General features: G+C 33.3%; 3 protein-coding genes across 6 annotated transcripts; 1 reads left to right on the top strand and 2 right to left on the bottom strand.

Annotated features, from left to right (window-relative positions):
* Positions 1-204: 204 nt before the first annotated feature.
* On the bottom strand, positions 205-1,443 carry LOC145616783 (uncharacterized). The gene is made up of 5 exons (XM_081671512.1): positions 1,438-1,443; positions 1,303-1,337; positions 1,010-1,235; positions 573-900; positions 205-509 (listed from the first exon to the last, which is right to left on the bottom strand). The coding sequence occupies exons 1-5, from the start codon at positions 1,441-1,443 to the stop codon at positions 205-207; spliced, it is 900 nt and encodes a 299-aa protein (XP_081527638.1).
* A 690-nt stretch (positions 1,444-2,133) lies between these two features.
* Positions 2,134-15,597, top strand: LOC145617950 (uncharacterized). Of its 4 annotated transcripts, XR_014107818.1 has the most exons (18): positions 2,134-2,236; positions 2,336-2,427; positions 2,548-2,656; positions 3,477-3,545; positions 3,621-3,776; positions 3,869-3,942; positions 5,235-5,337; positions 5,581-5,623; positions 5,990-6,052; positions 8,715-8,941; positions 9,161-9,281; positions 9,428-9,528; positions 11,842-11,955; positions 12,075-12,242; positions 12,338-12,481; positions 12,559-12,704; positions 14,066-14,381; positions 15,271-15,597. XR_014107818.1 is itself a non-coding variant. In XM_081672721.1 (17 exons), the coding sequence occupies exons 2-17, from the start codon at positions 2,364-2,366 to the stop codon at positions 14,215-14,217; spliced, it is 1,854 nt and encodes a 617-aa protein (XP_081528847.1). In that variant the 5' UTR covers positions 2,134-2,236; positions 2,336-2,363; the 3' UTR covers positions 14,218-14,688. The 4 variants fall into 4 exon arrangements, 1 of the variants encoding a protein (XP_081528847.1); XM_081672721.1 differs by lacking the exon at positions 15,271-15,597 and having other exon boundaries at positions 14,066-14,688; XR_014107820.1 differs by lacking the exons at positions 2,336-2,427; positions 2,548-2,656 and having other exon boundaries at positions 2,182-2,236; positions 3,883-3,942.
* A 3,214-nt stretch (positions 15,598-18,811) lies between these two features.
* Positions 18,812-20,408, bottom strand: LOC145618511 (uncharacterized). The gene is made up of 2 exons (XM_081673284.1): positions 20,212-20,408; positions 18,812-19,453 (listed from the first exon to the last, which is right to left on the bottom strand). The coding sequence occupies exons 1-2, from the start codon at positions 20,305-20,307 to the stop codon at positions 19,022-19,024; spliced, it is 528 nt and encodes a 175-aa protein (XP_081529410.1). The 5' UTR covers positions 20,308-20,408; the 3' UTR covers positions 18,812-19,021.
* Positions 20,409-21,307: the final 899 nt, after the last annotated feature.

Raw genomic sequence — 21,307 nt, 5'->3', positions numbered from 1 at the left:
CAGGCTGTTCAATTTAACAGAAAAGTCAGCATTTACCCACCTTACTAGCAGCCCTTTGCTCATTAATTCTTCTTTGTTCTATGTTCCAATCATCTTGGAGAATAGGCTTGCCAGGAGGTGCTTTAGGAGTGTGCAGTGGTGGATTGCCACAAGTCTTGGAATAATGACCAAGCTGTCCACAATTCTTGCATTTTTCTGGTTTTTCTAACTCTTAGCAGGTCTGTCAAGTTCTCCCTCACCTCTCTCCAGTTTTCTTTTCTTGGACTTTGGCCTTCCTAGCATGACTCTTATTGCTGGAGGTAGTGGCTCTCTGAATCCATGCTTCTCCCAATGCTTAGGCCCTGGCATGGGCTTGACAGGTTCGTCATATGCATACATATAAGTCCGCCTTGTGTAATACACATCAACATAGTCTTCATGATCAACTCTCTTGTCCAAGAGGCATGCAAACCCATGTACACATAGAATCCCAGTCAATTGCCAATGGTAACATATGCAAGTCCTTTTACCTAAGTCAACAAGCACCATATCACCAACCTCATATGAGTCTCCTCTTGAGACTTACATTATACAGTGCCTTGCAACCCTCTCAATCCTTTCAAAAATTTTAGTCACATTGGGCATTAGTTTCCCATCCATTTTCTGTATAGCCTCCCATTTGTCATTATGTCTCTTCATCATATACCTTCTTAACCACTCCATCTGAGTGAGTATTGGCTTGTCCCTAGCATCTCTAATGACAGCATTGAATGTCTCACATACATTGTTTAGCAGCATATTTGATTTGCAGTCAGTTGGGAATGCATGTCTAGACCAATGCTTAGAAGGAATGTTATCTAAGTACACAAAGGCATCTTCAGACAGAAACCTAATTGATTCCATAGCTATTTCAAAGTCAATCTAGCAAAACAAACACACAAAACCAGTAGGAATGAATGATTGACTGAACTATTCTCACATGAAACTAACTGAAAACAGTCACATACCAAAGCAAACCACAAATACAAACAATGCAAAGTTGATCAGAGCCATCTATTTCAAACATGAACTTCAAAATGGAAATAAAAGAAACGGGTTTGACACTCACAGCTGTAGTAGCCCTTATAGCAATCTTGAACAGCTCTTTGAAGGTGGAGCTTGTGAATTGAAGCTTGAAGTTGACCCATATATGCCTCACACAGTACCTCTTCTCAGCTAAAGGTACTGCCAATTCACTCAAATGCTTCAAGTAGGCCCTGTTCACAAGCAATCCACATTAGACTGAAATATTCAAATAAAAAATGTACTGTATTTAGGAATCACCTTTTGTCTGTCAGACATGAATGTCCAACCACCACCTTCACACACATCACTAAAGTCCTTTTTCAGGCACTCCAAGAACCAGCACTAAGTCTCTTTATTCTCCACCCTAATTTACATATGAAATTGCACAATTACCACCATTTTTGGACCACTTTAAGTAAATAGGGTTTCGTACCTTGTAGTCAAGCCTTGTCAGCAGATTCTTCGAGCAATGGTGTTAACGATTCCTTCCACCTGGTCGTCCTTCCTTGCTTCGCTGTACCACTCAAAAGGTTCCACGCAACCTTATTCAACCTCCAAATTGCAGATAATATTTGAAAAAGAAAGGTGGGAAAGTTGACAGATGATAGAGAAAGATTTGAGGTGAAAAAAAAAAGCTTCAATGGAGTAAATTTTTAGCGTTGAAGGAATTCAATGGAGTGAGAAAGAGAGTAAATGGGGTGGCAGGGGTTAGATTTGTGGAGAGAGAAGATGAAAATGTTAACTGGTAGCAAAAGTTAAAAAAGTGCATAAGTTAGGTAGTAAAATAAAATAAAAGTTTTGATAGGTAGCAAAAGTTAAAAAATCCTAAGAAAAAAAAAACGAAAGTATTTGTAATTTTGTATTGCTCTATTTTTTACAAGGGAGCCCCAATTAATCTCCGAGATTAACATTCCAAGCTAATCTCCTCTCACAACTTTATGCATTTGTTTTCGTGCCACCTTACTATTTCACTTTTATTATTTGGAAAAATAAAAGTAAAACAATATGTCGGAGAGGAGATTAACTTTTCATGTCGATGTCAGAGATTAACTTGAATTCTCCCATTTACTAACTACTGAGGACGACTATTTCTCTTCTGCGTTGTGCAACTGCAACAAAACTGCAGCTGAAGCTTAGGGCTATGGCATAAAAATGTCTCATCATTAGCGGATAATTACAATCACTAATTCTGGTAACTGCCTCATTTTTTTTTTCCATTTAGTTCTTACAACTAAATACCCAAATTTTACTGAAATTTTTTAATTTTCATCATTTACTTGACTAATTGCAGCATAATTGTGTTTAATTATCACGAAACAATGATAAAAACTCCATCTTTGGTGAACCTCTGCTTTGGTGCCCTTCAAAATCACATTCTTTATGGTATAATTATATTCTTAATTTTTCTTTTTGCCCAATTTTAGTTAATTATTAATTTGCAAATCAAAATTTTCATCTTTTTTTTTTGGGATTTTTTTTAAAAAAAAAAAAAAAAATTTGCAGGGGAAGATGATGAGATTGTGCAGGGAATATATGAACTACCCACTGAGCTGTTTGATGGCTTATTAAAGAAGTTGCCTGCATTAGCCCTTCAAAAATTGCAATTACAAATGTATGCTCTTTAATTTCCACTTCAATTCACAAAAATTCAAAAAAACCCACTTCTGATTAGGTTAAATTATTGTTTGTTTGCACTTCAATTTTCTTTATTTGATGTTTTTTGCTTGAATTTATTTCATTTATTTTGTTCTGGGGAGGTGAGGCGGGTGGGGCGGGGTTTGTATTGCTTATGTGTAGATAATCTTGTATAGTTGTATGTTGTTCATTGTATTGCTTATATGCCAGTTTTAGTGAGTTAATAATGTTTGGTTGACTTCGAATTTGGTTTGGTATCGACAAGTTGAAGTAGTGTGAGGAGTCCTGAGGACTATTGAAATAGGGCTCTTTATGTGTTTAGTCTTTGAGTTAAAAAGGACGGGGGTAATTCATAACAGTTTATTGGATAGTAAGAGGGGTGTGGACTGTGGAGTGCGGACCAATTAAGCCTAACCTTCTATTGCGGATGTCAAGCTTGCTGATTATAATCATAGTTATGCACTTTTGCTTGAACCAAACTCGAGTGGAGTGATGAGCTGCATTGCTTTTCATGTTTATTGAGCAAACAAGATTAGCTTTTAATGACTAGCCTTACTTGTTTATTTAAGCATCTTTGTTATAACAATTTTGGTATGTTGATGACTAGTGATGTTGATTATATATCCGTCATCCATCAATATCATCCCTTATGAAAATACACATCTTCTAGGTGCAAAGGAGGGGATACTTATTTTCGGCTATGGTTTGGGTGTCCCAATTTTGTTTGAGCATGAGTGTTGGAAATATTTCCACAAGTTCTAGATATTTATTTTTGTTTTATCTAAATATCCTGGCAGGCCTTTGGAGAGACAGACTGAGTTTGACCTTGAGTATGATTGCTCTGGAAATGGAAGGAAGCGTGTGAGGTTAGATTTTCATTTAATGGCATTCTTTCTCCTTTCTAGAAAAGTTGGACTGTAATATTTAATACTCTTGCGCAGATATGGCAGGTTCGAAATTGCATGGAAGGCATTATTTTCCTTACGCTGGCCTGAACTTGTCAAGCATTCCCAAGGGAATCTTTCGGCACCAAGTATGCTGGAATGTAAAGCAACATTTGACTGGCAATATAAGTATTGGGAATTACATCTTCAGAAGTATGTGAAACGATCAAACAAGTTACCTCCCCTTTTTTGTCAAAATTTCATTTGATCATTACTTATTTTCAGGATTCTCACCCAAATGTTAGTTGCTTTGATGCAGCTGCAGAGAGAGCAATGTTACCGTCTTTTGATGGATGTGTTGGGGATGTTCAAATTCCAGGTAGTTTGATGCTTTCTTCAAGGTTTTATCGGATGTGAAGTTTTGATGTGTTAGATTGGCTTTATTAGTTTATTTTAAACATTTTTGTATTGGACTGCCAATTGTATTTTATTTAGCCAATTCATCTGCTATACTATTATTGAATATGGGGCAATGGGCTAAACTTCTTTTGGTGGAAGCTCTGGCAATTAATTGAAGTTATGATCCAGCAGTCCAGCCCAGCTTGCCTATTTTGACTTTGTTTGCTGTTGGGTTCATCTATATGCTTCTGCAATTTCTTGTGTTTAAGTACTATCTTTTATTCTTATTAAGGACTATGATTAAAACGAGGTAACTCGTGTTGTATAAGATCAACAAAATTTTCTTAGGTGTGGTTAAGCTGTCACTTAGTCCTGTTACATCTTTTATGAAGTAGATTAATTTATGCTGGAGAGTGGGCTTATCACATTGTGGAACTGCTGAACCCTTTGTTATCTCCTAAGTTACAAATTACAACTATGTAGTGCATAGAAACTAGAAGTAGTTTGAAGTTTTCATTAAAATTAAATTTCTCTACATGGTAGTTGTTAATCTACGATTCTTTTTTATAGTGAAGAAATTTCTGGTGGGTCCTTTTACTTTTATGTGATCTGCTTAAGTGCATTTCTTTCAAACAAGGCTTAAATGATTTTTAATAGTTATTATCAATTTGGGTGACCTCCTTTTAGAGACTCAAGTGTTTGGCTGTACAAATGCAATAGCAAGCTTGAAAATAATATTTTGCGCCAAAGCCAATATTATTTACGTAGTACATAAAATTAGTAGTTTAATTTAATGCTACACTTGATATTATTATAAAAAAAATTAGCAGTATTAATTTACTAATGCAAGCTGATTAGTCTACAACTCAATGGAGCATAGAGTTCTGCTCCAGATACTGCCTAATCTCATTCTCAACTGCAGTTAATGCACAAATTTGGATCATGATGTGATTTATACTGTTTTCCCATCTGATAGTTGTACCCTTGCTTTAAAATTTGAGAGCTTGAGGTATTCATGTTATGCATTTGTGTTGCTAACTTACTGCTAAACTTTTTTCTTTTTGGTTTTTAGAGATTTATGACAATATAAATAATTTCGTCCTGAAACTCGCTGACAAAAGTAATTTTCTTGTCAGTTCCAATATGTATTCAGCTCTCATGTGTCCACCTGATATCTTTCATCTTGCTGCGTAACTTGGTTGTTGGATCTCTAGTTAAATGTTTAGCTTTTGCATGTTCATGTGCTAACTTATTGTCATGATTTTCTTCCAGATGAGCTAATCAAAATAATGGGTTATGAGGAACCAACCAAAGGATCAATGCATCATTACTCCAGATTGCGTGGTCATTGCCAAGACTTTGGATGTTATGTGAGGTGGACTACATTAAGCTATCCATGTCATCCTTGTGGATTTATACTTTTATGGGATAGATGTTTTGATCATCTTTTTCATCACTTCATGTGTTCTCTGAGGTTTTACGTGCATGTAGTGGTGACCATATTTTTGTTCTTCTATGTTAAAAAGATCTGTTTGCATGGCTAATATCATGTTGTAATTTGTAGTTTAGTTATCTTGAAACAGTTGAAGGTGCTTAAATGGTATTCTTGTTCTTGCAGATCTTTGAGACTTCAGAACATATTTTGCAATAAGGAAACTTGTGTAAGTGGCCTCCTATCTCCTGTTCTGAAAAGCAAAACATGTACTAGTATTAACTTGCAACTTGCTTTAAATTGTCAAGTTTTAAGAATGTTATCAGAAATAGTGTTACCTTATTCTGTAAAAAGAAGTGTGTTTCCTTGTATCAGAGATGGTTGCCTATCTCTTGATTTCTTCCCTTTCTCTTTAATTTTGTTTTGGGATTGATTTTCGCTTCTCTCTATCCCTTTATCTCTTTCTTTTTTCTATTTTTTTTCCTTTTTTTTCCTTTTTTTTAATTTTATTTTTATTTATATTTGGGTGTGCTTTGATTTCTCGTTTTTTACATAGCATTTTATATTGTTCGCTGATCATTATGCTCTGTTGCAGCAATTACTAGCAAACAGCAAGTTGCAAGGTTTGTTGCTAAGGAGAATTTCCTCCGACATGCATGTGAGTCCCCTTAAAATTTTGATTCTTCATAAGTTTGCGCTATATCCAGCTCCCTCTTTCTAGTAGCTTCATGTTGGAGCGTTTTTTATATGTACCATGAGTTCATGAAATTGTAAAAGCATTTACGACTGCTTATAATATGTTTGCTTTAATTTTTAATAGTACTAGAAAATTAACTGAATTATAGAATCACTCGTTATTATCTTTTCTATTCAAAATACCTGTGAGTGTATAGTAGAATTGAGAAGATGATAAGGAACTTTTTGTGGTCTGGGTCTAGTGATGTAAGAAAAGATCACCTTGTGGGTTTGGGATTGATGTGTCGTGTCATCTGGGAAGGTGGTGGCTAAAAGGACTATGCTTGTGAATAGATGGTTGTGGCGCTTCCCTCATGATTCAGTGTCCCTTTGGCACTCAGTCATAAGAGTAAATTCTGGTTAGCACAAAAATGGTTGGGATGCACTGAAAGATTTGTTGCCAGAGTTACACATGGTTGTCTTTGAATATTTATTTCAGGGGTGTTCACTTTATTCTTCCCTCTACTAAATTTCAAGATTGGGGCTGGTTCTCGGCCTCTCGCATTTGTTTTTGAATAGATGTTCAAAGAGGAGGGACCTTTTATGTTTACTAACCTGATTATACCACCAATGTCCTTATCTACATAATGCCCCTGTGTCTGGTTTTATCGCAAGAATGCTCTGGATCTGGAGGTTTCCACATGAGAGGGAGATGAAGGAGCTTCCTTCTTTGCTTGAGGATCTCAACCTTCAATTGACTGCAGTATAGGATTCAAATATATGGATGGGGAACTCTTAGGAGAGGTTTTTATGTAAATCTATACTCTGTTGTTTGACCTGATAGTAAATTTAATTGGAAAAGTCCCTTTAAAGGTGAGAGCCTTTTGTTTAGTGATTGGCAGTTGATAGAATTATACTGACATGCTTCAATGGTGTAAGTTGAGGCTATAGTTCTTTCACCTGATATTCTTTATTGTACCGAAGCGCTCTTGATTCTTGCTCACATGTTTTCCTTTAATGTAAAATGACAAGTTACTTTTGGAAGAGATTGTTTGCCTAGGATCTAGAATCTTGGTTTACTCTTTGATGGTGGTGAAACAATGCTCTTATGTCAATGTTGTTAAAAAATTTAATTTTCGAGGTTTGTTAAGGACAAAGGGAAGAAGGTGTTGTGGCACAATAGAGGTGACACAATGCTCTTATGCCAAATTTGTGATGATTTTAGTTGGAGCAAAACTTCCAGTCTCTTTCTAAAGCTTCCTTATCTTCTGAATTTGCACAGGAAAAAGTAACTTATCTAGCATCTATATGGGTTAAGGTGACTGGCCGGGGTATTTAAGAACTATTTAGTTGGTGTAGGTTAAGCAGGACTATGGAAACGATTCCAAGTAGTAATAATTGAACTAACTAAAAGTGATGAAATGGAATGCCTTTGATCCTGATATGGACGTTGTCTTTTGAAGTTTTGAATCCCCAAAAAACACCAACGTTTGTCAATACACTATTAACAATACTTAACTATCTAATAACTCCTAGATTGTTTTTGTATAATTGTAGATATTTCTTCTAGTTTTGGCTCTTTTCCCTTCTTACCATATTCTTTCCTAGTATAAATCTCTGCTAGATTGATTCTCCTCTAAAATTATAAGTTCTATGTTTTAATATGCTTAACTAATTTTTGTGAAGGTTAAAAAAGTGGTCCCAAATTTTGACACCACCTCCGATATTCCCTTGTAGTATAAATATAATTTGCTGGCAAAGGTTTCCCATTTGGGCCATGGGAAATTCCAACTTTGCAAGTACAAATTACGGTATTTGAAAGAAGTGCTTTACAATTTTGAGGGTACTTTACTATTTTAAGTTGACCCCCGCACTTTTCTGTTAGCCGACCCCAAATCATTTTGGGACTAAGGCTTTGTTGTTGTTTTTTACTATTTTAGGTTGACCCCCACACTTTTCTCTTTCTGAGTGGGTAAAATAACAGAGTGAGAGAACAGAGAAGTAAGCTAAAGCAGATATATATTTTCTAGACTGTGTTTGTCCCATTTTATGGAGAGTACGGACCCTTTACATATTGAATAAATTTCTTTTAAGCAATTTGTAACTGTAGGCTCTTTCAAGTACTCTGGCTCTAATTTCAGTGCTTGCGAAAGAGTGAATGCTCATATGTCTTGAGTATGGCCTTTAGTTTCAACCTATTCAATCATTCAATGATTGATTGAGTCTGTATTTGTAGATTTAAGTAGTTTAAAACAAAAAGTTTCATGTCCTATTATCTGTTAATATTTGATAAATCACCATGGGCATCTATTTATGAACCATAATTTGTTTTGTCAATGTGTTTTTGAAAGTAGGTCATCCTTTTGAAAGTAGTAACTTCTGATTCAGTATGTTTTATCCAGGGAACTCAAAATAAAACCTAAATCTAATCTTGAATTTTGATGGCTGTCTTGCATCATCTAGACAAATATTTCATTCTTTCTTTATACCACTGAATATTAAGCAGTGAAATGGTACAAGGTTGATTATGGGATATAGATCCTTTCACATAGCAGAAACAGCAAAGAAAATACCACTATCTAACTCAAAGAGGCATTTGTATGTACATCTGGTATTTTCTAAGAGTATGTCATATGTTGTTGCAGTGTGATGGGTTGTGTATAATACTAAACCAGAACAGAGAAACAATAACATCCCTGGAATTTGTCAACTGCAAGTTTTCATTGGCGGTTTTGGAGGCAATCTGTAATACATTGGAAATGGAAGGTACACAAGCACATGGAGTGAAACATTTTTCTGTGAAAGCATCAAAACTTTTAGAAGAAAATCCAGCGTCTTTTCCGCCAAAACTCGTATCCTTTCTGTCATCAAGGTACATTCCTTGTAAATGTTTTACTATTTTGATCTTAGAACTTGTTATTTCGAGTTGGAGTATTCTTCATTGTCTTGACAGAGACCCATGTTGGGGAACATTTTTTAAGTGAAATTCGAATCAACAAGCACATAGAATCAATTATATGATGCTTTACTTCTCAATAGTCTTTCCTCTAGTATGAGATTTGCTTTTTATTGAATTTCCTTGTCAACGCAGATCACTGGAGTCATTAAGCCTTTGTGATGACCATATTGGGAGAAATTATGCTAAATTGACTCTCATGGCACTTCTTGATGCTTCATCTGCTCTCTCCACCCTAGAGCTGTCAGGTAACAATGTAAGCAAACTTTATCATCCGCCTATTAAAAACCTTGTGTGCTTTCTTAATCAGAATCATCTTAAATTTGGAACAACTCACATTAAATGCTTGTCCTCTTTGTTGTGAAGTTCATTTTATCAATACAAGTTTTTACTTTACTGCAGATTTCAGGCTGGCTTTCTGATTTTCGTCGTAGCTCTTCCGATCAAGCCTTGTCTTGCAAAATAAGCAAGTCTTTGGAGTCTTTACGTGTGCTTAATCTAAGGTATAGACTGTATTACCATCACCAACCTTATTAATCAAATGTAAGGTGCAGACTGAAGTGATGCAACTGGTAATGCAATTTTCGATGACTATGAAGAAAAGTAGTCTACTTTGAAACTATGTTCTCAGGTTTTGTTCTAGCTGATTTGGGGGTATGAATAGTGTTTAGAGAGCCAAATATAGTGAAGACTTCATAAGTTTGCAGCTTCCCAAGAAGGGAAGTGTTGGAATTAACTTTTATATAAAGAATCTACATACTATTACATACTCATACAATTAACTTAACGTTTCTAGCATAAGCAATGTGTTACAAGCATAATACTAACAAATCTTCATCATCTACAACAACTTTGACACAAACACAAAGTTTTGTGACTTTTGTCATGCATTCCATGTTTACACATCTACGTTAGTACTCTTAGAAATATACATATAGCAAACCAGCCAGCCTAACGTTCAGCTTACTCTGCTAGACCAAGCCCTAAGAGCTCTTTTGTAAAACAACACAAGAACAACCTATTCATGGTATAATTAACGGAAAGCCTTGCAGATAATTGTTCTGCAAATATAACTTAGAATTCTCATCAACTTATTGATCAACTCACAGTAAGATACATTTGGCCTTTTCACTTTTCATTATTGTTAGATTTTGGAATTGTTATTGCTGTCAATGATCTTGAAATTGATGAAAACAAGGTTTGCAAAAAGCATCAAAGGATACACATATTAGTTATGAATCTATCTTATTAACTTTGATGTGTGCCTTCCCTAGCCAATTCAACCAGGTTACAAAATTTAGAACTTCAATTGAATCTCCTCTAATGGTTGGCACACAGCATCGAACTACAATAAGAGTTGACCACTTAGATCGATGTAAAACGTTGCAAGGAGAATTTTTCTCACTTTATCTCTTTCTCTCTCATATGTTCTATGTTGCAAAAAGTTTTTGAATTCATGTGTTTGTATGTGATCATATAAACTAATTATTCATCACTTGTATCTGATCCTATGAACTATCATTTAGAGTAATGCCCAGGACATACTTCCAACAAAGGGAGTGGTTTAGAAACTCACTTTGGTTTCGTACTTTCCACTCTCTATTATCAATGTTGGAATTTGACTTTATTGAGATTTTGGGATTATCCGTTTCCAGATTTGATAAAATATGCTTGGATAATGGTGGATGAGATAAGCAAGTGAACATTTTATTCAATCTCAGATGAATCCTTTCACAGAAACCCCATTCCTCCCAATTCAGTGCTTCTCAATTGATCTCAATTCGCTCATTGTGCTGCTTTTTCTAACTTCATTTTCTTCGATTCCCAATTTACCTTTTCTGCACCAAAACAACCTTGATCTGATTCAAATCTGGTTCTTTGTTCTGAATTAGAGTTTCTTACAGCTCCGTCAGCTACCTCCTGTAATTACATGCAATCGATTAATATCCCAAAATCTAGTTAAAGTCATAATTTATACTGTCAAAGAAAGGAGAAAGATAAATAAAAACATTTGTGAAATTCATATTCTCAAATCAATGTCAGTCTGGCAGAATTTTTTGCACCCTTGGAAGTAATGGAACAATTTAATGTACCTATTTGCCACTTGATTTTTTAAAAGGGTGATAAAATAATACACCCATTTGGCTAAGAATCTGTTTGGCAGAATTCCCATTGAATGGAAGCACTATGAGAAACCTTTTTTTACTGGACTGGTTTATTAAATGCCAAACAAAAATTTGATAAGGAAATCTAATTTATGACATGCTTTTACTGGCTTTAAAAATTTTCTGAGCTGTGATTTTGCTGATTTCCTCGTGCAAAAAAAAAGCGTCCCAAGAAAAAAGTTTTTTTTAATCAAAATTTGTAGCCCTGAACCCTTGATAAAGTGAAGGATTTTGTGCCACATCTATCTATATACACCCTTATTATAATCAAGACTTCACTATGCGAATTTGTTTACACTTAACTGCCTCTCTGGTGTTGAATGCTGTTGGGAATGGAAGAAGAATATTCTGTTGGGGAACTATGTGAAACTTCCCTAATGTAGCTTCACTCTGAGCTAATTAAAAGTGTCCACCTTCAATCTTTATTACTTCCATGAATTTCGTGATTGCAATAAGTGACTGATAGTAAACTCGTTTTCAATTTGTTTTTGGTTCTCTTTATGGCAGCTTTAGCTTTGTACCACTTTATTTTACTTGTTAAGATATTGATGTCATAAAACTTCGTCTATTTTTTGCCCTTTAATAAGTTCCCCCCTCCTCTCCATCCATATCTGTGGAAGTTGTCTTATTAAGACCTATCTCTTACTATAGGGGCAACAACTTGCGGAAGAATGACCTTGAAGACCTTGCATCTGCGCTCATTCATATGCCAGTTTTGGAGACTCTAAATTTAGATGACAATCCCTTTGAGGATGATGGGATCAAGTGAGTTTGTACTTTGTAGTCTTGGCCTTTTTATTTTATTTTATTTATTTTTTTGACAACTTCCTGCCCATTTCAATAGTGAGAGCTATAGTTTTATGAAACTTTTCTTGACATCGCAGGTGTTTAATCCCCTACTTTATCAGGACTTTTGAACAATTTTCCCTAGCCAATCTTAATTTGAAGAACTGTAAGCTCTCCTGTTATGGAGCAACTGAACTTCTGGAAGTTCTTTTAGCGTTAAAATACCCTCTGACTTCTCTTTCTCTGGCAGATAATGATCTTGGAAGGTTAGTGTTTTTTTTTCCTTTCAAAATCTCTATTTATTTTGGTAAATAGATGTTGTTTTATATGTAAATGATGATTTCTTGTCATATTTTTGAAGTCAAATAGCACCATTACTCGGAGATTTTATGCACACATCTATAAGGTCGCTTGATATTAGGGACATTGGCCTAGGTTCATCTGGATTTTTAGAACTAAGAATTAATATGCCAGATGTGGTGAAGCTAATCAGCATTAACATAAGGTACTTCTTAGACCCCTTTTTACGACTTTTCCAATAATTTGTAATCAATTTGAATGTTGATTGTGATGTTTTCATAGTGAGAATCGTGGGGGGATCCAAGCTGCGGAATTTCTTGAAGATCTTATCTCAAGAGCTTCAGAACTTGTTGATGTGCATGCAGGATACAATTTAATGCCATCGGAATCCTTGAAAATTATATGTTCAGCCCTCACAATTGCTAAAGGTATGCTACACTGATTATAGAAAATTATAGCAAAATTCAAATGGTAACCACAGCCTAGTAATTTTCTTCTACTTCTTGATTTATGAGCAAATGATTCATTTGGAAATGTACCAGAAGTCACCCCTTTATCAGTAGGTAACTGCATCTTACTGCATAACCATTCCAAATTTGTTAATTGACTCTATATTGCTTGATATATCAACATAATTTGCAATCCTATTTTTTTCTCTGGATAAAATTAGTTCTCCGGCCACTGTGTAGTTAAAGGAAATTTCTTTTTTGGTTGCTATGTCATTAATAGAACTGGAAGGACCCGCTGGCCTCTTATGATATAGCAAATCTATATTGGGAAAAAAAAAATAATAAAAATCATTCCACAGTCCAGATTAGCAGGGAAAGAGCTCCCTGGAATAAGCAATTGAAACCTTTGTTTCTAAGCACCCCACCAGGAAGAGATTGTGATTTGCGAGAAAATTTGTTTTTCTAATCCACCCAAATTCTTATTTAGTCGTCAATGAAGCTCCCAAAGCTCTTCAACTTAACCTGGGGATACAAAGTTAACGCTCCTTCTAGGTCCAAAAGGAATGATGATGCTGAAATAGTGCTCAGCATGATCCCCTCTCTGGAAACACAAACATTAGCATACATTGCCTTGTGTTTCCCTTTGCCATTAGTTTATCTGTACATTCTGTTTAGGACTGCAGTTTGAGTTAAGCTCTAAACTCAACTTTGTCCTTTCAAATCAATCTTCAAAGAACAGGGTCAGGATGGTTGTAAGATGTTGCAAAACAGATCTACTTTTAAAAAGCGATTTATCTTGATTTCAGTCAACAAATGCCTATTATCTGGTAGAGATTTTCATATGATTATATTAAAATTATTAACTTGTGATTACGACGTATACTTTCGTACAGCTCTCATGCTTTTTGACCTTCCATGTTAGCCTATATATTCATCATTCTTGTCAAGTGACTATTTGGAGTAGCTGCTCTAGGCTAGAGTTGATCATGGATCAGGTTGTTTTGGGATTCAGAATTTGATCAAATCTTCATTTGGCAGCCTTCTGTTTATGCTCTTTAACCTGGGAATTCGGGAAATATTTATAGGGGATGGGTTGCTAATATCGAAATATTAGTTATTCTTAATAGAAGGAATCTTTGCTTCAGAGAAGTGTACAACAACCTGTACTTTGTAAGCGATTAGAAATGTACAAATGTCCTATTAGAGTAGCTGCTACTTTCAGATAGCTACGGCAATTACCAATGCTGAATGATCTTCTACATTGATTAAATTGATTATATTCATATCAGGTTAGAATTATTTATCTGGTTCTAAAATGAACTTAAATTGTTTTGAATCAGGGAACCTTCAACGTATTGATCTTACAGGAAACCACAAGATTTGCCAGGCTGATCACATATCGACGCTTTCTGAATTTCAATACAATGGAGAACCAATTGTGGTGATCTCAACCTCGCCTTCCCAAGACACGCTCTATGATGATGATCCATAGAGCAGTGGCGTGTATAAGACGTACATTCCCTACTTACATCAGTATCCATGAGAACAATCACCGCTTTTTTGTCCCTTGCAATCCATGAATGTCAGCCATAGATTCTCGTTGTGATGTCAATTCATCATTTAATAGACAGTGCAACTAGCATGTAGAAGTTGAAGGTAAAGAAATTCCAATCATTTGTTAAAAACTCTTTTTACACATATTTTTGTTTATGCTACACTAGATGAAGCCCGTGCGATGCACGGTTTGTTTGATTATTTTTTTTATTTTATTTTTGTATTTATTAGCTAAAATTTGTTATATATTTAGATAAAATTCCTAATATTAAAAGATAATATTTAATATTTAATTATTTTAAACTTAAAAATCTCATTCTCCAATTTTGCTTACGTGGCATTTGAATTATTTAATTCTAAAAGAAATTAATAATCTCTTATTTAATTGGCTAAAACTAAAATTTATAATCCTACATAACACGCTAAGAAAATTAGATCCTACGTGGCGCTCTAAAATCTCGGGAAAAAACTCCCCTTTATATATATATACTAGATGAAGCCCGTGCGATGCACGGGTCGATTTTTTTTTTTTTTTTAAAAAAAGTGTTTTTCATATTTATGTGATTACATTTGTTATTTTATTAGTTGTACGAATATATCATTTTCTCCGTATTTGTTTTAAAATATTAGATAAAATTCCTAATCTCAAAAGATAATATTTCGTATTTAATTAATGTAACTATTAAAATCTCATTGGTCAATTATGCTTATGTGGCACTTGAATTATTTATTGGATATAGTTATAATTTATAATCTTACGTGGCACGTTAACTTATCTTAGGTGGCATAATCCTATTATAGCTTTTAAAAAATATTAATTCTATGTGACGCTCTAATTATTTTTAAAAAATAAAAATTCTACATGGCGCTCTAAAATCTCGGGAAAAAACTCCCATATATATATATATATTAGATTAGATTTTTTGGTACAAGTGTTGTTTATTTTATTTTATTTTTTTGGCGCTTTAAATTTTTTAATGTTTTTTGGCAGGATCACTGAAGCAGAAAGTCATAAACTAATTTGAACAATGTAACATACCTCTTTTTTTCTCATAAGATGTAACAGGTTTAATATTCGCTGTAATTCGCGTTACTTTGGTTTTCAGTCTGAAATTCTGAGAGGCAAATGCCAAAATGGCAATAGTATTTGTTCATGTGATATGATCATTGTTCAATCACGGTTAGAACAGTTGAGGGGATGTAGCTTCATTTAATGAAAACCCCACTGCCGTGAAGTTGTTCACTTGTATTACTACATCTTGTACCATTTATAAATTATTCGACCCGACAGGGGAAAGGGGCAACGTGTAGTATATTGGCTCACTTGTCAGTTGCGCTACGTTCCTGGAATGTGTTTCAGAGCTTATAGGAACGAGTACTTAACTAATATCATGTACGAACGAGTACTTAACTAGTGTCATGTACGATAAACTACATCATCATCATCATGCCTTGTTGGATCACTAGCTCATCCGTTTAACATCCAACTTTGCTCTCTTCATATTTTTCATCAGTTCGTTGCATTGCTCCCAATCTAAGCACACACCGAGAGAGGATCATATCGCAAATTCATAGTAGATGCATGCGAATATGCAACAATGTGTATGAGTATGCTAATTTAAGTGCATCTATATCGCAAGTATTATGTACTTCACCTTACGCTCCATATCTTACAAGGTGAAAGTTTGGTTACGATTGTAACCCTAGAGCATGGATGGATGACTATACACGAAACACGACACGAAGCGATGACTGCTTGCTTTGGCTGTATTACATTAAACTACTGCATTATTTCCTGTCGTTGACAATCATGCGCTAGCAAGATCCAGTAAAGTACTGCATGTCCTTATTCGTTGATAACTAAGTTTTCATGCACATAATATGTCAATATATGCAGTAGCCTCCATACTATGCTGTTTATTCTGCTCAGTCGTAGAAGTGCGTACTAAAGATATTGACAACTCTTGTATTTGGCTACACTAGTAAATTATTTTATTAGCTAGGATGTTGAGTTTATTCTATACTAGAAAATGTTGGCCTCAAATTATATATTTACAAATTAAGATAAGGTCCATATAATGAGTTATATGATTTGCATTAAACCGACAACATTTGGCTTGTTGTTAGTTTGTTGTCACTTAAGCAATGAAATTTCAACTTCATCAATTGAACATTTAGTACAATGTACTTTGTATCCCTTGTGTTTAATCATGAATTTATAAGGTACCTATCGAATGTCATGCTTGAATAATGAAATCAAGAATTGGGTAGTATTTTCTTAAGAATACTTTTAGACAATAAGATTGCATTTTGAAAATTGACTGAACTCCAAAAAAAAAAAAAAAAAAAGGAAAAAAAACTACTATATGATTTTAGTTGAAATATAGTGTTGAAACTCGTAGTCAACATATTCTTGTAAACCATGGTCTAACAGGTTCTATTTATTAGGTACGGTATTAATTAGTTACTCCATCACAAAATAAGGAAAAGTACTAAGTCTTATGTATGGCTGGTCACATCGTGTGGCAGGGGTTACTGCGTTAGTGTAATAGGGGTTATTTGGTCAATGTTAAAGGGCTACAATGTATTTATTTATAGCGATTTAAAAATAAAAAAAATTAAAAAAAAAAAAAAAGCCTTTGAATATTCATAAAGCAACACTCATTATGAAAACAAGGTTAAAAGTTAAATAGTCCAACCGAATAGAAATCTTCAAACCATCTGGCTTGAAATCAACTCCAAGTAGCATTGTTGATAACTAGGTATGGACCATATGGTTGCCCATAGTTAGCCTAATTCATACTCCTTCCTTAATTTTTTTTTATTATTATTTTTTTATTATTTGACTTTTCCAGGGAAAAAAAAAAAAAAAAAAAAAAAAAAAAAAAAAAAAAACAAAACTTAGAGGAAAAAAAAGAGGAAGAGGATAATAATAGAGCTATAAATCTATAATTGTATAATGGCCTTTGATTTCAAATCAATAAACTAGGCGGCCTAACTTTTCTTTTTTGATTTGATTATTAGGATTATTGGAATATATACAAACTTACTAACAACAAATATTTACAAAATTACAAATAATGGTTTTTGGCTCAAATGATGTCATGAGTCTTTACAATTGTCATTAAGTATTTAGTTTTAAAGGAACTTTAAATGGATTGAAATTATAGTACTAGTAGTTCGTTTGATATAATAACAACATCAATTAAGTAATCGCATAAATTCCTTACAAAACAAAAAAAGTAATTGCATAAATCAAATTCTAAAGAAATACCTCGTATGGTTAGTTCAAAAATAATATAAAACTATAAGAAATAACATGTAATGGAATATAAAGTATTAGTGCATATAAGTTAGTAAGGTTTTTATTATTAGAGATTAAGGGCATGTTCTGATTTACTGAACTGAACTGAACTGATTGAAGCTGAACTGAACTAAACTGAGTATTTTATGAGAGGAGGATATTTGGGACTGAACTGAACTTAAGCTAAAAAGAACAGACCCTTACATTCACTACCGATCACTTTCTATTAGCTTAGGCCCTATACTTTTAAATTTGGATGCAGTTAATTTTAGTTAATTATTATTATTATTATTATTATTATTATTATTATTATTATTACTACTACTACTATTAGAATAGGGTTTTAAGTTTAATCTATCCATCCTTTTTTTTTTTTACAAATTTGTGATTGCTTTTGTTATTTTCTTCCAAATTTTCGGAATCAAAACCATTCATTTCCCTTTTACTTTTCTTCTTTCAATTTGTCCACATTGTTTTTTTTTTTTTTTATTTTTTAATTTTTTTTTTTTTAATATATACTAATTGTCAACTTAAACCTAAAATAAATTGGAAGTTGGAAAATATTGACATTTTTGATTAGATTCTACTAAAACCTTAAATTTTGACCCTTTTTTTTTTTTTTTTTTTAACTTGCAGAAAAATCGAGTGTTGAATTTGGATCTCCGGTTGATGAACAAATTAGGCCGATGGGATGCACTGCAGTTCCAATTTGTAATGAACACAATTGCGGTTGAGTTTGTTGATGCCAACCAGGGGGACAAATGTGTTGGTGTGCGGAAAATAAATTATAAATCGCGCATCGCACTAGCACTATCTATTTTGATATACTCCAATTTAAATAAGCCTGCCATACATTAAAAAAGAGAAAATACCAGTTAATCAATTTGATAAACAAAATTTGTTTATCAAATGGCAAAATTGTAAATAAATTAACAATTTTGTATTAAATTTGGGTTCCACTGTTGTTGATTTATTTACGAAAATGCCATGATGACTGGACATATATGTTGTTTTATTTACCATTTTGCCATTTGATAAACAAATTTTGTTTATCAAATTGATTAACTGGAACTACCTCATTAATAAATAAATAAATAAAATAACAAGATCCAACTTCTCTAGTGGAAACTCCTACCTCTGGCCTCATTTATGTCATTATATACACCTTATATACACCTAATTTCACAGATGGTGCTACATGATATATAGCTCATAGATTATATTGTTCTACGCAACTTTTTCCTTAAACTCAATGTTTTCAATACACATGTATAAAGTATAAACAAAGTCAATTTAGAGGTACATGAAAACTTATTCTCATTATTATTGTTATTTTTATTTTGCAAATTATTATCAAATTAATAAAATAAGTTTAGTAAACACATTGCCTTAAGAGTAACGTCATTGTATATATATACACACAACACACACAATAACACTATGATTGGAATTGCCTTTGATAATGGTCTCCATATCGTTCCGGCCTAGACCATCTTCCATCCATCTTGTAATCTCTACTTGAACTATTGAGCCCTTCCCAGCTAGCTTGCTTTCCGGTACGACGTTCCGTGTTATCCACCGGAGATGGATCATCCGATGACGATGAATGACCTCGAGGCGGGGAAGAAGGTGGAGAAGGCTTACTACTCCTCCCAATGCACCACGACCAAAGGCGTGAACAAAAACACTTTGATCGTTTTTTCTTTGATCTTTCACTTCTTGGTGAAGGGGATGTGCAACAGCAACAACAACAACATGTAGAGCAGTCTGTATGTGTATTTGTATTTGTAGATACCCCTCTATTTGTTCTTCTTGCATTGTCATTAGAGGATGGAAACAAGCAACAACATAGAATCACATTGTTTTCACCCTGCATACACAAATACACGATATAACACGACTAATGTATACAATATACTACGTATTGAGCTTGTTGTGCTTAGTGTGTAAGGGAACCCCCACCTCCAAATACCCTAACTTAGTTAGATTTGAATTTAAACCTTTAACGTTTAATGTAAGAAGAAGTACTCTTATTGAGTAAGTCGACCCTTATTTGGTATAGACTATGTAAGAATGCACGTGTTTATGCTTCAAGACAAAGTATAAAAAGTCAATATTTGACTTATCAATCATGAGATTAAGGCAATCACCTCTTATTTCGAAAAGTTCTTCTTTAAAATTGAATGTAAGAGTAAGGCCATGATTATATATGAATATCTCTTTGATTCATTTTTTATCAACCATATATTTAGCTATTTAATTTTATACTATCGGTAATAATACAATTTTTTTTTTTTCCTAATCATTTGAAAATATGAATTTTCTTTAAAAAAAAAAAAAAAAAAAAAAAAAAAAACAGAAAATATGAATTAGGTTAATCCTTGTCCACATAAAAAATAAAAAATAAATAAATAAATAAGGTTAATCATCCTGTTTTTCAAGTTTAGCTAGACATAAAATTTTCGTTCGAAATCCTTCGTTAATTAGCCTCTCTTCATACAAACCTTTCATTCCAACATAATTACCAGATAATTGAACGAATTACCAAAAGATTTAAATAAACGCGAACAATCAAATTAAAATAAAACAGGGCAAAATTGAGCAATTTAATCAGTAGTGAGTTCGTACCGAACAGCAGTCCTCTATACAGCAACAATCACAATTACAATCACAATCACAATCGCAGCCGTCGCAATTGCAATCGCCGCAATCTAAATCTCCCATTTATACTTGAATCAAACCGAAGGAGTAACAGGGTGTTTAATTTGCTAAGAGTCAAAGATTATTTTAGTTACAAAATTAGTTGTTAATTTGGAATGAAAATTCAATTGCTAGTATAATAATATATGAAGAAAAGTATTTGACTGTTGAAAATTCGTTACTTACATCGCTAAGGTTATGATGATTCTTTATATTTGTAAATATAAAGCTTTATTCGACTTCCCTTTATCTCCCTAAATTTACATTTCACAAGTTCTTTCAATATTTACCTTTGACGACTTGTATAATATTCGAAAACTTTTGTTCAAGCATTGGATTTTTAATTTTTTTTTTTTTAATTCGCAAGTTCTTATACGTGGTTAGTCATATGGTATGATCACTTTACATAAAAAGGTAATTAATTGAATTATAGGGATTATCGTGATGACGTGATGAGCAGGCCCGTTTCTGAGATTTTGGTGGCCTAGGGGCGAATAAAAAAATAGGGCCCTTATAGGTTAATATATTAGGAAAAAAATCGGGTGTGCAAAATTTAAAAAAAAAATTATAACACTTTATTTAATGCAATTTTTTTTAATGATTACATAATAATAATTTCTACATCAATATGCTCTAACATAATAAAAATTTAAGAATTATATCACCTTATCCCGCTAGTTAAAGCCAAAATCCATCAATGATTTAAAAATCAATCATGAATTTTCGATTACACTACTCAATTCAATAATGTATGTAGAATTAGTAATACCTACAATTTCGTACAAGTAATTTTTAATGACACAGATTAGACATTAAGATATAATTGAATATTAAGTATTTAACTTATAAAATAAAAATATAGAAATAATTAAAAAAAATTAAAACACATAATTGTACTAAAAAAAAAAAGAACATTCTTATAATAATTAAGCTGTATCATAATTCAAATAAAAATCGAAACAATCATCAATATCATAACAATAGTAAAATTGAAAATTGACAAGCAAAATAGCTGAATAATTCT

Source organism: Chenopodium album, chromosome 26 (assembly GCF_948465745.1).
Source record: "Chenopodium album chromosome 26, dcCheAlbu1.1, whole genome shotgun sequence".
Lineage (NCBI taxonomy): Eukaryota > Viridiplantae > Streptophyta > Magnoliopsida > Caryophyllales > Amaranthaceae > Chenopodium > Chenopodium album.
Note: the sequence above shows the minus strand (reverse complement) of the source record. Positions and strands in the feature narration are given on the sequence as shown.

What these genes read in the sequence shown, in the direction of transcription:
- LOC145616783 (XM_081671512.1), bottom strand. An exon ending in TCATGTCTGACAGACAAAAG is followed by an intron (nt 1,236 to 1,302) that starts GTGATTCCTAAA and finishes GCTTGTGAACAG; the next exon opens with GGCCTACTTGAAGCATTTGA. An exon ending in GCTCTGATCAACTTTGCATT is followed by an intron (nt 901 to 1,009) that starts GTTTGTATTTGT and finishes TTGTTTTGCTAG; the next exon opens with ATTGACTTTGAAATAGCTAT.
- LOC145617950 (XM_081672721.1), top strand. Translation starts at nt 2,364, where the DNA reads ATGATAAAAACTCCATCTTTGGTGAACCTCTGCTTTGGTGCCCTTCAA. An exon ending in TTTGCAATAAGGAAACTTGT is followed by an intron (nt 5,624 to 5,989) that starts GTAAGTGGCCTC and finishes GCTCTGTTGCAG; the next exon opens with CAATTACTAGCAAACAGCAA. An exon ending in GTATCCTTTCTGTCATCAAG is followed by an intron (nt 8,942 to 9,160) that starts GTACATTCCTTG and finishes TTGTCAACGCAG; the next exon opens with ATCACTGGAGTCATTAAGCC.
- LOC145618511 (XM_081673284.1), bottom strand. Translation starts at nt 20,307, where the DNA reads ATGGGAGATTTAGATTGCGGCGATTGCAATTGCGACGGCTGCGATTGT. An exon ending in GTATAGAGGACTGCTGTTCG is followed by an intron (nt 19,454 to 20,211) that starts GTACGAACTCAC and finishes TTGTGTATGCAG; the next exon opens with GGTGAAAACAATGTGATTCT.